The 17,239-nt window shown below is 33.7% G+C and overlaps 1 protein-coding gene across 1 annotated transcript; it reads right to left on the bottom strand.

Moving 5' to 3' along the window:
- Positions 1-1,348: 1,348 nt before the first annotated feature.
- On the bottom strand, positions 1,349-11,390 carry LOC140051136 (uncharacterized). The gene is made up of 2 exons (XM_072096257.1): positions 11,060-11,390; positions 1,349-2,784 (listed from the first exon to the last, which is right to left on the bottom strand). Exon 2 carries the CDS (start codon positions 2,721-2,723, stop codon positions 1,566-1,568), a length of 1,158 nt encoding a protein of 385 aa, XP_071952358.1. The 5' UTR covers positions 2,724-2,784; positions 11,060-11,390; the 3' UTR covers positions 1,349-1,565.
- Positions 11,391-17,239: the final 5,849 nt, after the last annotated feature.

Raw genomic sequence — 17,239 nt, 5'->3', positions numbered from 1 at the left:
ATATTGGATATCTTATCTTAATTCTTAAATAAATTGTATTGTATTTTACAACACTTGTAGGCGAGAGTTCTATGGTTAAATTACAGGGAGGAATGAGTAGCATGGGTTTGTTGGTCAAAACAATACAAGAGTGATAACCAATACAGAAAGAATTTCCATTAGCTATGAATAGGACTAGATAAATAACAGTCAATAATTAATTATAAAAAACATCTTAAAAACAATATTTGGAACGATTATTTGTATTTAAATTTTCTCTTTTGTTTTGATCGGGTCAAAATTGAATAATAATAATAGTCTACATAAAAAGTGTAATTACTTTGTTATTGTTTAGCTAATGTTGTATTGTTTTACCCATTCGATGTTTAAAGACAGCAACCTTGGCAAGATTTAGTGGATCTTAATGTACAGTTCCTGTTAATTTACATGTCGACGATGAACAATAAGTGTGACGCCTTTAAAAAAAATATCAAATCGACTCTACTAATATCTACTCTCAAGACAAGTTTCATCCATTCGACGTAACGTAAAAACGCAACGAGACTATATTATGTATTATTAAAGTACCAACCAGCAATATTACTGCAGAAAATGTGAAACATTAATTATAGTCTGGGTATACTAATGTTTTAATATTATAACTATAATAAGTTAAACAATCTGATCGTAGGTGATTAAATTAAAATCCCCAATTTATTGGCATTGACATAGAATCTATTGACATAAATTTATTGAACAGTAAATCGGACAACAAAAAGGTTATAAGTTTGTCTTGGTGTTAGTGAACCGGGAAATTCGTTGTTCTAGGCTATTGCTTCCTGTATAAAATGTCTTAACTTAAAATACTAACCAATCAAATCACTTACTGCGGATTTCAATGTAATCTATAACGCGGTGAATCTATGCTTAAGCACTAAAACTATCTGATCATGAACTTTCTATTGACATGAACACTTTATACTGGTTGCGGCCAGTAACCCACCTAAACAGAAAAAAATATCAAGCCATAAAAGTGTTCCATCGATGAACCACCTCTGAAATACTTCAGAACCGGTTCTAAATGTTTGTGGAAAATTGATTTCAAAGCAATAGTTAGCCTAGATAAATGTGAAAATTTGAAGTATACCTTTTAAAATTATTTGTTTTCTGCTGAATTTGTTAACAGTCTCAATTTATATTGATCAATATTTGTATCAGATAAAACTCAGTTTTATTAACAAGAAAAAATATTAAAATTTATTACGTAATTTGGATAGAACCAGCCTATCTTCCAAAATTTCAATCTTTACATTATATAAAAGTAACAAATTTTTGGTGATTGGAATTTTCAATCAAGAAATTTTGTGTAAAAAATATACAAAACATAAATAATTGTAATAGAATATTAAAATATCTTTTGATACGTGTGAATTTGTATTTGGCACACCTTTACAACCCAAACACCTGTTTACTTTTTGATGTGTTAAGACAATTACTTCCGTGTTAAAGGTCTTAATGATACCGTGTCATTATTGTATACACGTTGAGGATAGTTTAATGTCGACACTTCAAAAAGCTAGACTCATTCAATTACTTATTCCACTTGCAGGTGAATACCAAACTGGACTTGATCTTCCGCTCGTGACGCCATTTTCGTCACTATAATAACCGTTTGCGCTCTCACAAATACTTCCCGCGCTTCCGCATAAACTTTCAACGTCGCAGCCTCCTGGAGTTGTTTGACCGCATTCACCAAAACCACTTGTACTTTCAGAAGAACTTCGTTCTCGTTTATGCCTTGTGACACGACTTACATAGGTTCGTCCAGCTGCATTTACGCTGTATTTACCACCAGTTTTTGGTTTTACATCTTCCGTGCTCTCAGCAACACTTCGTCCTATTCTGCCCACACATACTTTTCGTACTTTTTCTTCTGGATGTTCTTCTTGGTCATCACGTAACTGAATTAAAAAGTCTATGTACCTTATTGCAAGACGTAAAATTTCATTTTTACTCATCTTCTTATCTACGGGATGTGTTGGTAGGAGTTTTCGAAGTTCTGTAAAAGCGGAGTTGACGTTTTGTTGTCTCCATCGTTCACGACTATTGGTAAACACTCGACGTTGAACTTTAGGTGGAGACGGACGGTCTAGCATACCTTTAGGAAAAGAGCGACCGGCAAAGAAAACTCCAGTCTTTTGTGAATTGCCAGGAAATAGGGGACTTTGAAGCTCTGAGAAACCATGCGCTGTCATTGTTGGGTTGACGACAGCAGGGTGTGACCAAGTTACTTGAGGACTTATTGGTGCTTTGTGCATTTCTGGATGATCTATCGGCAGAGACAGTAAATTTGCAATAGAGGCTACACGCGATGCGTTTTTAATCGAAAACTTCTGGTCTAACACTGTATTATGTTTTTCACATTGATCTTTGGTCAAAATGTTATTATTTAAATTCATATTAAAAATATCATTTGGGTTCAAAGCTGCTTCAATAAGTTGTTTTGTTGTTGTTTTACTATCAAATGGCGATAATGGTGATACATTGTCCAAATGTTCAGGACTCAAAAGTTCCCTGCCAGGTGAAATGGTTCCGGCTTCCAGTACGTCACTTGGCGATTTACACATCATTTTAACACTAGTGTGAAGACTTAAGTTTACTGGTTGGTGTTGCTCTCTTGGAATTTCCACTCGTGGAACTGCCACTGTTGGACCTTGTGTTACATCAGGTGATCCGAGGCCCATGCTGATAAAAGGTGAAGAAACACAAACAGCCAGTGTTTACAGTATTCCTTGAAGAAAGTTCCTGTAAAAACAAATAAAATGTGTTAACTTGTAATCAAACATTGCAGTGCATACTAATAATAAAAAATTGTAATCACATGTATAAACATATTTATTGAAATTGAATACATTTATGACAGACAGAATTTAATAACGCCCTCTTACTATATCCAATTTCTACAGATGTTAGTCTGGAAAATCTCTCCTTTTCTCTTATCAAGCGGAAGCCACCGTTGTAATCGAATCAAATGACTGCTCGCAATTTCTTATTTATATGTAAACTTTGCAATATTTCATATCCTTGTTACCCCCTTGGGCCAACCTGGTGCGAAATAATTAAGATAACAATCACCCCTCTCTTCAGTAAACCCCAATTTGTGAGCATGTTGCGACGTTTAGGAACTATTTAATCATTTTGAAAGCTGCGCTTTCCCGTCTCTCATTCAAGCTGCTGCCAAGGTAGTCCCATATCATACAAATACTTGTATCAAAATATATGTTTGAGGGGAATTTCGATTTAATATTATTTAAAGGATATGAATAGATATGAATATGAAACTAACATAATGAGAAACATATTCTAATCTTTTACTTATATTATCATACTATTTACCATCTATAAGATAAATATTCGTTCTTTTATTAGGGTTCCCAATGCAAAGGACTACGAAAGGATTATAATATAATATAGATTGTAATAGGAGGAGGTACTGTATCATCGCCAGTGGTATCGGTAGTTTAGTTAGCAACTCTCTGTCGATATTTGAATTGTAATAATTAATTGTTGTCGTCAGTAGTGATATAATGAAGTTGGCTACCAATCCAAGTGTCCTGGGTTTAAGTTCTTTCATATGTCAGGATTTTTTCTAATAACAATTTTCAACTCATTCCAAAATAATAAGACTTTGTTTTTGTAGAGCATCTTGTGTATAAATAGTTTGTCTTGTGGATTGCCACCTTTATAAGAAGGATAGTGACTGAATTCGCTTATGGTTATCCTTGGCAATTTGACTAAATATATTTTTAAAAAAAAGAAAAAAAAAAAAGATGCAAACCTAATCATTGTTTATGTCAATTTAAATAATAAGTTAATCCCTAAATTACATTCAATCATCTTTCTTCTCGATACATTAAAATTAGGTCAGTTGTGGGGAGATTTCTTTTTTTTTTCTTAGTCTGAAATCTGAATTGATTAATAGGCATATTATCAGTGTACGACACACTAGTTTCACTTTGGTTATCTTTGATTGCTGCATTACGGGATGACCCAGGCTTCTAATGGCCGTGGAAAATCCACAATTCTAGTGTGTGTCTATTACGGAATAGTTACCACAGCTTATAATTATTATATTTACTCGTTACCATTTATATTTTAGCTATTACGAAATAGAAACTACTTGCTTCTCAATCCTACAGGTAGGTGTGGCCAAAAAGCTGAAGACAATATGTCTAAGTAATTAAAGGGTTTATTTATTTTAGATATTTCACTTCAGGAAATATGAAATAGAAACGAATAATTTGCGACTCAATTCTTGTTTTTGCGAAAGACAATGAATATTAAAATAACTTTTTGAATTTGATAGTAAACATTATACAGTAATAGTATATGATTTAGCAAACATAACGAGCAAATTGTGATTTCCTCAATTTCCTGATTGTAATTAGTAGAGACATAATATGCCTTATGAAACAAAAGAGTCGACCATTTTAAAAGACGGTTTACAGGCCAAACCGGTATCTTAAGATGTTATGTTTGTTTTAACGTCTTAATGAAAGAGAAGATGGGCCTAAAGCATGGAGGAACTACACACCTTCCTAAAAAATAAGCAAAGCATATGCCTTGCCTGAATAGGGAAACAAACACACTAGTAGCTTTGTACCTGCATTGAGTTACTCGTTTAATTCCTTTTCCTGATTTCTATTTTAAGAAAACCTTCTTATTCCGGTTTGATAGTTTATGGTATTTTTTATTATTCTAAAATAAGCAGGTATGTTTTTAAAAAACTAAAATAGTAGGCTATTGTAAAGCCTGAATGTGCTCAAACCAAAATCAAAACCGCTTAAATGGCAAAACGTGCCTCTTCAAACATTCTGTTTACACGTTTATGGTCTTAATGTATTATGCCTAAGACAATGCTAATCCATTCCGATTGCTATCATGGACCTATACGTACATTATTAACAAATTTGCTATATTAGGCATAATTATTAATAAAGAATGAGTGGACATAATTAACCTGAGAGGTATTATTTTCTAAAATCATAACTAATTTTTTTTGGTTACATCTTTTTATTTTATTTATTTATTTATTACCATCTTTACCGAGGGTAGCCTATCCAGTTCCTAATAGAACTGATCATTCAGGGCCCTCAATAAAACATACATACAGTAAAAACACATAAAATATTAAATATTCAAATGTTCTGGGGATTAAAAAAAATATTGAATTCCGAGTATATCATTTGTATAAACATTACATTATACATACGAATGTTCGTGATTTTAAAAACTAAACATGTATTAACTCATCTTTGCCAATGTAGGTCTCCTAAATATTAATGAACAATTTCGATGAACTTTCGTTCCTGCTTAAGGCATATTCTCACAGGTCAATTTATTATCTAAAGCCACATTATCAATTATCTTATAATATATATATTATTAAAAGATAATCTAAATTTCATGAAATAAATTAACAAATGTTTGGAAATATATAAAAGATTAATTCTGTTTAACTGTTACGAGAAAGAAATTTTGTTTGAAATTTAATACTAATAATAAAAAAGGTTGTTGCGTCAAAAATATCATGTGGATAATGAACAGGAAGAATACGATTACAGACGTCTGAAAAAGCTACCCATTTAGATTACGAAAATGACCAAAAGATAAATAAATTGGCCTGATTCTAAAGGCCTGGCATCAGAAGCAGCTTCTAAGAAAGCTACTTAAACCCCACCCACATACATATATATAGACCTAATATATCTGATAGAACACTTCCTTCTCATGTAGATATCTACATTAAAAGAAAAGGCCAACAAAATATAGGCCCTAATGTTTTTATTATCATTTCCTTTACAGTTGTTTAATGTTGGTCAAATTAAAGAAACTTTACTTTAAATCAATTGGTCAGTTTTCATGGTTAGCTCACAAATTAAAGAAATTAAAATTTATTAACTTAAATTTTGTTCGGTTTTCATTTTACCTGTTCACATTTTTTAAGCAGTTGAAAATAAAATGTTTAGGTCTATTGATTTACCTAGAATTTTTCTTGACAATATACTTTTATAAACGAAATGTTTCATGGATGGATAAGTTTAAATAGGCTGTATTTTAAGTTGAACTATGTTAGTGTTCATGCAGTCATGTGTATCTGTCGTTTATACTTCCTGTTTTTATATCAAAGGAAACATTGCAGTTAATTTGGACAATTAACGGACAGGTTCACATACAAGCAAATCAACAAACACAATAACCGTTCCTAAACCGTAATAAAACATGATACGTTCATAAAATACTTGAAATTATAAGATGGCATAGTATTGATTACAGTCAGTAAAAATCTAAATATCTAAGGCTCTATCTACACTATCAAACTAGTTTGACAAAAAAAGTGTAATGTGCCTAAATATGGTAGTGATATGGCGTCACCGTGTCCATATATGGGCAAATCACATTTTTGTTGTCACATATAGTTTGATTGTGTAGACAGTGCTTAAGAAATAGAAGTACAAAACTATACAGGAAAACAAATATAATTTCCACATGCAAAATATCTATCAAGCCTACATTCAAAGTAATACATAGCACACCTGCAAATAAAAAGTAGCCGAAGAAAAAGAACATAGTAAACCGGTTCATGGTCAAGGAAATAATGTAACCACCATATTAATAGTCAAATGCACGCAAACTTATAGAAACACGTGAATATTTAAAAGGAGCTTAAATATAATACGATCACTTATGGGCTATGTAGGCTACACTATACTCATACTAACGTGCGTTTGGATCACGCTAAGAACACATAAAAAACGCGTTTTTGTATTAGATAGTTACACTATACACTCATACTAACGTGCGTTTGGATCACACTAAGAACACATAAAAAAACGCGTTTTTGTATTAGATAGTTACACTATACACTCATACTAACGTGCGTTTGGATCACACTAAAAACACATAAAAAACGCGTTTTTGTATTAGATAGTTACACTATACTCATACTAACGTGCGTTTGGATCACACTAAGAACACCTAAAAAACGCGTTTTTGTATTAGATAGTTACACTCTACACTCATACTAACGTGCGTTTGGATCACACTAAGAACACATAAAAAACGCGTTTTTGTATTAGATAGTTACACTATACTCATACTAACGTGCGTTTGGATCACACTAAGAACACCTAAAAAACGCGTTTTTGTATTAGACACATTACTAGATACGTCAGTACTAAAAATATTTTGTCGATGATGTGAGTAAATTGGTATTTCCGAATCACTTGTGAAAAGTTGAAAGACACGTTTAAGGTTGACTACTGTATATTCTTGGAAGTTGGGAACAGATGCTACCTGGCTAGCTACGTCGCTGACATAACATTGTCTTATTAACTTCTATAAGTCATCGACATTGGGTATTATTTTGTTGGATTTACAACAAAAATGACAATAATAGATAATTGATGTTTAACAAATTTCATTAGACGAATCTTTATTTATTTAAATATTGTTGGATGTAGGTTTACTTTCTATTCGCGTTGTACAGTGCTTAACATGAATGATCTTTTACAGAAGGTACATTGCATTTTCCTTTCTACCGATAGTATTATGGGCAGTAGGCCTACGATAATTACCAGAGCGATAATAATGTTATCTTGTGGATTACGATGTCACAAAATTAATTATGCGTAAAATTGTGTAAATGATTGACGTGGGTGTGGTGGAATTAATGGCACTTTGCTAATTTCGTGGGAATGTGAACCGATGCTAGTTACCACGTTGTGTTTTACTGGTACCGCTGTTCTACCTTATCTTAATATGGGAAAATGTTCCTAAATAACAATAGAAAATAAAGAAACGCATTATGGGAAGAGATTTCGACAGACTGTAGTTTCAGAGCAGATAAGAAAAAAGCACTTAAATAAAAGTAAGAGAAAAAATTATTTAACAACAATAATTATCTAATTTGCATATTAAGAGGGGCATAGGTAAATTTAGTTTCAATAATGTAAATCATCAATTCCAAGTTTTTAGTATTTTCAAATAATACAATAACAATATAGGCCATAGACTATTTTTAAAACAATATTGAATGTAATACATCATCATTACGTTCAGTACGGTAAACAGTTAACAGTTTTAGAAAAATAAATCAGAGTTTCCTTAGACCTATAATAAGAGATGATATGAGATGATTTAAAAAATAAAAGTTTTTATCACAAAAGATGTTAACTGAAAAGTTCATGGCCGTATATTGATCTGTAAGCAGACTTGGATTGTTTACATTGCTTAATGTTCCAAGTAGTAAACACTATTCTATTCGCGTGCCTGTCATGTGATAAGTATTTATCAGTTCATCAAAGATACATTAGCCTAATATGTAAAAAAATAGCATAATGTTCAACCCATAAACCATTTCAACAAAATGTTCTACGATTGCGACTTTAATTAGTAATTTTTCTTCTGAAAAGCATTTTTTACTAAAACAGGTACCGTATTACGTTAAAAAAAGTGTTAAACGTAAAATCTACTAAATTTAATAATTGTTAAATGAATACAACTGTTGAATTGAATAGAAACGAAAAGATACCATCAATGGATCATCAATGTTGGCTGATTACGTCATATCTCTTATCGGTATGATCGATTGTTAAATTGATTTATCCTGCTAAACTTGTCAATAACAATCGACGTATTAAGTGATAAGTTACTGCTGTCAAAATGTTACTGCGTTTACACAGTATTTTGTAAAGAGTTAGAGGCCTCCAGTAGTAGTAGCATTCAATAGTTTGAATTGAAAATGCATTTCTGGTGATAATATTATGCCTAATGCGAAGTTGTATAACGTATATTGTTTGAGCTTTCAGTTGATGTAATGTCTTCAAATCTCATTAGCTACGACACTTGTTTTCACCATCACTAATTTGTATGTATGATGATCATGTTGAGATAGATTGTTCAAGTGAATAACATGTTATTTAACAGTTACAAATTCAATTGGCCTATAAAATTCATTAAAAAAAATCTAAACTTGTCATCGTTGTACAAAATAAAATAGGGCTCTTAATTTGCATTGTGTTTTGTTAACGAGCTTCTCAGCTAAGGTCAAGAAGAAGTATGGTGGTATAGGTATTATACCTGGATTATCTATTGGTAGATGACCTGGACAATATTATTGGTACCTGGAACAATATAATGGTACCTGGAAAAAAAATGGTACCTGGATACAGGTGTTGTATTGTAACCTAATGAATATAATATATAATACATACAGGATAGTAAAGGTCTGAGAAATAGACTTTTCCAATGTGGAAATCAATCAGATATATCAGAAATAATCTATTTACAAATTAGTAATATATTGCTTATTAAATATCTCATCAAAATATTATGGTTATGGTAAACATTAGAACAACACTAACTATGTGATCCCTTGCAACTAGACAGCTTTCGAACAACACTAACTATGTGATCCCTTGCAACTAGACAGCTTTCGAACAACACTAACTATGTGATCCCTTGCAACTAGACAGCTTTCGAACAACACTAACTATGTGATCCCTTGCAACTAGACAGCTTTCGAACAACACTAACTATGTGATCCCTTGCAACTAGACAGCTTTCGAACAACACTAACTATGTGATCCCTTGCAACTAGACAGCTTTCGAACAACACTAACTATGTGATCCCTTGCAACTAGACAGCTTTCCAACAACACTAACTATGTGATCCCTTGCAACTAGACAGCTTTCGAACAACACTAACTATGTGATCCCTTGCAACTAGACAGCTTTCGAACAACACTAACTATGTGATCCCTTGCAACTAGACAGCTTTCCAACAACACTAACTATGTGATCCCTTGCAACTAGACAGCTTTCGAACAACACTAACTATGTGATCCCTTGCAACTAGACAGCTTTCGAACAACACTAACTATGTGATCCCTTGCAACTAGACAGCTTTCGAACAACACTAACTATGTGATCCCTTGCAACTAGACAGCTTTCGAACTTTATAATCAATTTGGATTAAATAAAACCATCTTAAAAATACTGTATCTTGTTTATTCTCAACATCGTGTACGGATATAGTTTTTTTTCTCTTTTGTGGGGGCAACCCACTTATATTGCAATGATCAACAATATGATACAGGTTATATTATCTATCTATCAATAAATATATAAGTGATATTGCACAGTCTGATAAAAGATTATAGAACATATTTTGATATTGTGTTGAAATCTAACGGTATAGTTTTCTATTCGTTTATATGAATGGTTAATAATTGTGTAGTGATCCTATCTAATGTTGTGAAGTTATAAGCAGTGGGACCTTTGGCTGGCTAGAGCTTCATTGACTCTTTAGCCCCAGCCAGACGTTTTGTCAAACATAAATTAAATGTAATATCACCCTTGAATTAGTACCAGTAATAAATGTATACAATTTGATAAATTTATTAAATATCAGTGTTATTTTGTTGAAGTGTTTACAACAATGATATTTGGTGCATGAAAGGACCTTCACCCACATACGAACCCCTTCCCATAATGAAAGCCATTCTATAGGAAATCCCACATGATGTTAGCTAGATGGAGACATAGTTACAATTCCAATGTAATGACTCGACTGCAGGGTGAACCAGACAAATTGTAAGTGTAATTTTTTAGTAAAGAGTATCAAAGAGAGACCAATTATGCAATTTAAAATATTATTTATAGAAATAATAAATGTTAGCAGAGTACAAAATACAGACATTACCGGGTATTGGACTGTGTAGGCCTATATGATTTATAATACTGTATAATGTGTTTTTTTAATTAATTTGCATGCAAATGGTATATGCTGTGTTTTTATTTTATATATAAAGATACTGTAGGCTATGTGTCCATGAGAAGATGAATCTTTACGTTCATTTACATGTCAACAGCAGTCGAAAGAGAAAATAATAATTATTCGTGCCTTTCTCGGCCAGGGTATTTTCTTCACCAGAGAATACTCTTAAGTAATTCTATAATATTAACCAAGTATTTGTTATTATTATCTAAATAATTTAATATTGAAATGTTTACTTACTGTTCAGGGTGTCTTGTCTTTCTATAAAGAAGTGAAGGCTGCATTCCCTTGCAAATCCATAAGGTAAAGATAAAAAATACGGTAGAAACGTTCAAGTAGGCCTACTTATGTTGTTATCCGTAGTTAAGTCCAGGGAGAACAACTGCTGCCTCGTACATCAAGTCCAAATACAACTGAATGTCTTCTGCGTTAACCTTAAATATCAAATATTTCGTTTATCGGTGACCGTTTTATCCAAGAAAATTCATCCAGGTTCGTAGTGTTTGTAAGTTTCCGTTTAGTCGACAGACTTAATGTTTTTTTTTCTATATGAATTAGCGACAATATAAATGACGAAGTCAACAAACCACTTGTCGGAATAGGTACACCAATGTGCTTCTTTATTAACTTCGACCGAGTACCGAGCTAGCTCGTTAAAACGCCTGACAGATGTTTTCCGCCAATCAGATTTAAGGGGCGGAGCTTAAAGTAACTACACGTGGTTGTCGTGTGCGACTCAGGAGGCTGTGATAAATGACGTGCGTGTGCGCGTATTCATGCGCCCATCCTCTCGTTTATACCCCATACCTGGCTACACGAATATAATTGTAGCTCTATAAGATTACAAATTTATTTGTAAAAGTGCTGAGTGCATGCAAATGAATGTCAACAGCGCGGAACATAAGCAGACGTTAACTTACAACAGATGTACCTTCCAATCTAAAACATATCAGACCTTTTGATTGGCCAAAATAATCACTTCAAAGTATAACTTTTAAGAAAATAGACTAGATGACGTCAGTATTCACTCGTAGGGGGTTCTTGTAATAAATTGACTTCCATATTATCATCGTTTGTAATACCGGAATGCTGGCAGAAAACATATAAACAAACCGTCAGAATGACATTTTATTATTGCTGGATCTTAATAAGGGAATGTTATAGTAACAATGGACTCTCGGATGAGCCCTTTGTGAAAACTGAGCACCTGATATCTTCACCATTAACCCCGTGTGCTAAGGGAAGATTACTAAAACAAAGAGCCATAAATGTATTTAATCAAACAAATTGAACTAATCTCATCACTTGACGGTTCTATGTGAAAATACGGTGTGTAGAATGACACTCTCTCCGCCGAGTCTAATGATAATACGAACTTAATTAACAACGAGCAAATTAGTTTTTGACATCTTGTAAATAATGTTTTGTCTCAGCATTGTGATGCATTAATGTCAAAACCATTTCGTATTCAATGAAACACCTGACTTTAAATTAAATCCACAGTTTGAGTGGAAAAATGGTAATAATGAACAATATAGAAACAAATTTATAAATATGCTGTAAGTTCATCCTGTGCGTAAAAAAAACACTGTTTCAAAAATGTGAAATTTAACTAAATCGTGCGACATGAATTCATCATTCAAAGAACACCTAACACAATGATCCCTAATTCGGTATATTTTTTACATTATTACCGTACTTGTTTGTTATTCGGCTTGCAATGTATTTTTATAAATGCCGCTCTGATGTCCCTTTGAACAACGCCGCTTAGCTCTCCCGCCTACATTAATAATATTTGATTCAAAAAAGAAATAGGCCCTACAGAAGAACAAAATCGCAAAGGTAAAATCTTTTAAATGTTTCAATGCGCAGGTTGTGCTATAAAGTCTGTCACATTTGGTCGCGAATACCGGTACTTTAAATATATCAATATTGGTCTCGGACTAAAACTTTATACCAATAAATACAGTAGGCCCTATTGGTCACGGACATATTTCATATCGATCAATATATAGAGTCAATATTTCCATGCCACTGTCTTTTTTAAGTAACTCATGAGGAAGCCAACCTATCCACATTGACCAAACCCTGATCAGTTAAAATAAAAATCATTATTATATTTTATACAAAAAACGATAGGCCTAAATATAGAACTATTGCTGGTGTCTGATTGTGCTAACTTGGTTGACCCACTGCCCTGCAAGCTCGTTCAACATATTGCTGAAGGCCTATGCGTAGGTATAGGTCAATTAAGTCTAGGAAAATGATGCAAGATCAACAGATACTAATATACGCTATGGGAAAAAGTCAGATTATGCTTTTGCCGTTCAAAATTATCTAATGGTTTTGTTTATTTCTTTTATTTCCCCTTCCCTCCCTTTTTATCCGATCGCAATTAATCTGATTGAGATATTGTTATCGTCGAGTGTGGCATATATCTGCATGCCCTAAAACTGGTATGTAGGCCTATATCAGCATTTAATGCAACGAACGAAATTTAAAAAAAAACAGGCTTCACTTATAACAAATATATTACATTACTAATAGTATAATACTATAGTTTAGATAATTTCGATATTATAGGCCAACGCTGTTTCTAAATGTCATAGTAAATAGATATGGATAATAAATTATATCAAGAATAGATTTTCGTATAACAATCCTCTTTGATTTAGCTAGAAATATTAAATGCAAAACTCTTGGATGTGTTTAACCTATAATTAACGTTTTTTTTTTGGTTCAGTTTTATGTGTGAGGCTAGCAGGTAAAACCTTCATTAAGGAAGTTCCAGTATCAGCCAAATTACCATCGAATCGTGAGAAAATTAAACTTTGAAGTGAAACTTTTAATTAGTTTTAAGTCCACGTGTTTTCCCTGACTGGCGCATTACGTCACATTATACCATACGGTATGTAACTCGCGCCAAAATAGCGGGGGTCGCGTAGGCGTAGACTCTGTAATGCATTAAGGACACAAAAAGGCCCTACACATTTGATGTAATATTACTTGTGTTAACTTTCACATAGGCAAGTTGAGTGATGATTTCTTTTTATATTAAAACATTTGTAGTAATAACGGATAGAAATCAACAGGTGGTTTTTAGGCTAAGCCTAACCATATTGAAGCTAGACAGAAAGGCTATCCACCCACCGATTAAACACGTTTTTCTGGGTCATCCTTTCTGTATGCGTATATAGTAACATCTTGTAAGTGATTCTACTTATAAGAAGTTGATGATTGAGATGCATATTGTTGACCAATATAAAACAATTTGGCAATTTTTCTTCTAAACTTAACCGTCACATATATTAAAACATTTTCGTTTACATGTTGCATGCATGTCTTATTTTATTTCCCGCTATTTTTCTTCTTCCCCGAAGTCTGGTCTAAGGCACTTACATAATAATAGCTATCGGTATGTAGGCCAGCAGTTCAAAGTATATAAACATTAAATTTACAAAAAATAAATACAAAAATTAGATAAAAAATTAATGTTTTTTTATGCAAAAAATTAAAATACAACAAAACTGCCTCATTCCACCACAATTTTTATTTCAATAAACTCCGAGTTATTTTAAAACTTTAAAACAGCTGTTCGTAGGCCAGTAGTCAACGTTAGCCTTTTTACGTTTCCCATTCATTGTTCATATTAATATTTCCTGTTACATAACAAACAATTACGATGATGACAGTAAATGATTTAATTACTCAAAACAAGTTGGATACAATTAAAATGTCCTAAACCTTTGTTTGGTGGAATTGTCGCCAAAGAATAAAATCATCTTGTTCTCAGTTTTATGTGATTTTATTCTTTTTTACTGTTTGTGCGACATTGTTTTTAGACAATTTTAATGTGTGTACTTTCAGCCAAAGTTTCAAGCCATTCATGAGTTTGACAATAAAGTTTATTGAATTGAATTGAATTGAATTGAATTAATACTGTATAAATAGCCTACACATTGTTGGTTTTTATGTGTAAGAGGGTCGGGTTTTGGATTGTTGTTTTAATCAACGCAAGCCTCGTAAGCGCACCGCAAGTATTTTGATCAATCATGACTTGATTGCGTTGTGCCCTAATTGGTCCCAGTAGGACGAAACGCAAGGACGTACACGCAACGCAAAGTGATTTGACCAATCTCAAGCGATGGATTATTCGAACAGTCGCGTGTGATTGGTCAACTCGCTTGCGTTGCGTCTACGTCCTTACGTTGCGTTCTAGTGGGAACCAAGCTGTAAGCGCACCGCAAGTATTTTGATCACGACTCGTGGACCATCCGAACGTTTGTGATTGCGTTTTGCCTAGTGCCCTAAAGCTTGGTTTCCACTAGAACGCAACGCAAGGACGTACACGCAACGTAGTGAGATGACCAAACACAAGCAATGGATATTCGAACAGTGGCTTGTTATTGGTCAACACGCTTGCGTTGCGTTTATGTCCTTGCGTTGTATCCTAGTGGTAACCAAGCTTTAGCGTGGTTCCCAGAAACGCAACGCAAGCGAGTTGATCGATAACAAGCCACAATTCAAATAATCCATCGCTTGTAAATGGACAAATCGCTTACGTTCTTGCGCTGCGTCCTAGTGAGAACCAAGCTTTACTTTTCGTTGTGTCCTAACGGGAAGATGTCACGGAAGATTGAGACTCTAATCGTTGCTGTGCTGCACACAAAAGTGTATAATTTATTGTATTTGTATTTTAGGATGTTTACGTTTTTGTCTAATAATATCCACAGAATGTAAATCAAAATACAGTGACGTAAGATTCACTTGACAAACAGGATGTCAAACCCCGCCGAACTCCCAAATTCTCAGCTTATGTCCAATTTAACAGTTCTCTTTATTACTATATCCGGTAACGTATTCGTAAATATCGTTGTTATAGGAATTGTGTCCATCTTTTACTAATGATTAAATAAAACAAGCTGTGCTGCTTGCTAATTTTAAATTGCTTTGTTTTCGGTAAATTTGTTTTCGTAGCATTAACTGAACACAAATTTGAGTACCGGTAATTGACGATATCGGAAATATATTACAAACTATATGCCTATAAAACTCAAGAGAATGAAAAGTGTTTGGTTTTCAGATTAAAAACAATACAAATGAATTACTAATTGCAGTTAAGATACAGTTAAGGTGCAGTTAAGGTGCTGGTTGTGTAAATGTAAGGTAAATACAGTGACACGTACCGTATGTAATGACATTACAGTATTTTTCTTCTAACTTAAAAAATGTAATTGCTACTTGATGTGATGCTTATCACAGGACTGAAAAGACCCACTAAAAAGGAGGATAGATAGGTCAGGGAGGTGCACCTCCATGGGTAGGTCTACTGACAGTCGAGTTACAAGCGTGAATCATAGCGAGAGGGGGAAACACACTGTGAGCATGTGACTGGGGACGAGGCCCATTGAAAAGTGCCTTGCCTACGGTTTGTTACGGGGTGGGTTCGGCTCGTTCCATGTCATGACACGTTTAAGTTTGCACATATCGATTTTTGGCCTAAAAATACAAAGGTTTTTTAGGGGTATAAGAGAAGAAATCTGGTTTCGTATGCTTTATCCAATTCATATTAACAATGTGACCTTATTCTTTCTTCGCTTAAATTGATATGATTAAAATGATTTACTTGAATCGTTTTAAGGCTATTTCTAATCAAACAGGAAGGAAACAAATAATAATTGATAGAGAACACAGACCACTGTTGTCCTTGGTTGCCAAGGACCCTGGAATTGTGGTAATTGTAGATTTAAATACTGCTACCATTTCTAGGCTTACCGGTCCTGGGATCAGACAGGCCTATCCTTCACGTTAACCACCTCCCTAGACATACCATATAGGGTCGAGCGATAATAATCGGAGATTGTTGATAACGCATAGGCCTACATGGTCCAGGTATCAGATACCCTTCATGTTAACCACCTCCCCAGACATACCATATAGGGGTCGAGCGATAATAATCGAAGATCGTTGATAACGCATAGGCCTACATGGTCCAGGGATAAAATATCATGTTCATGTTACCACCTCCCGTGGCATTTCATATAGGGGTCGAGGGGATTGTTGATAACACATAAAGACCTACATGGTTGAGGAATCAAATACCCTTTATGTTAAAGGGTGGTACCGTAGGCAATAAAAATCAGTGATTGTTCATTTTAGTTCTAGATACATTGCAATTGGCCGTGTTATTGCATTGAACGTTTAAATGTTGGCGCTCAATCACACCAACAATCCACGCGTTGAATTAACTGGATTAAAGTTCAAATGTTAAGGCTGACATTGGTACTGCCGTACCTTATATTCAATATTTTAATTCCTTCATATCCTGGTAGTAATGACAACAACAGACAACAAATCGGACATCTACAATTTTGTTAATATCAATGACCTGTGAATCGAACACCACAAGATCCGTGTTCG

The sequence above is a fragment of the Antedon mediterranea genome, chromosome 6 (assembly GCF_964355755.1).
Source record: "Antedon mediterranea chromosome 6, ecAntMedi1.1, whole genome shotgun sequence".
In the NCBI taxonomy this organism is placed as follows: Eukaryota; Metazoa; Echinodermata; class Crinoidea; order Comatulida; family Antedonidae; genus Antedon; species Antedon mediterranea.
Note: the sequence above shows the minus strand (reverse complement) of the source record. Positions and strands in the feature narration are given on the sequence as shown.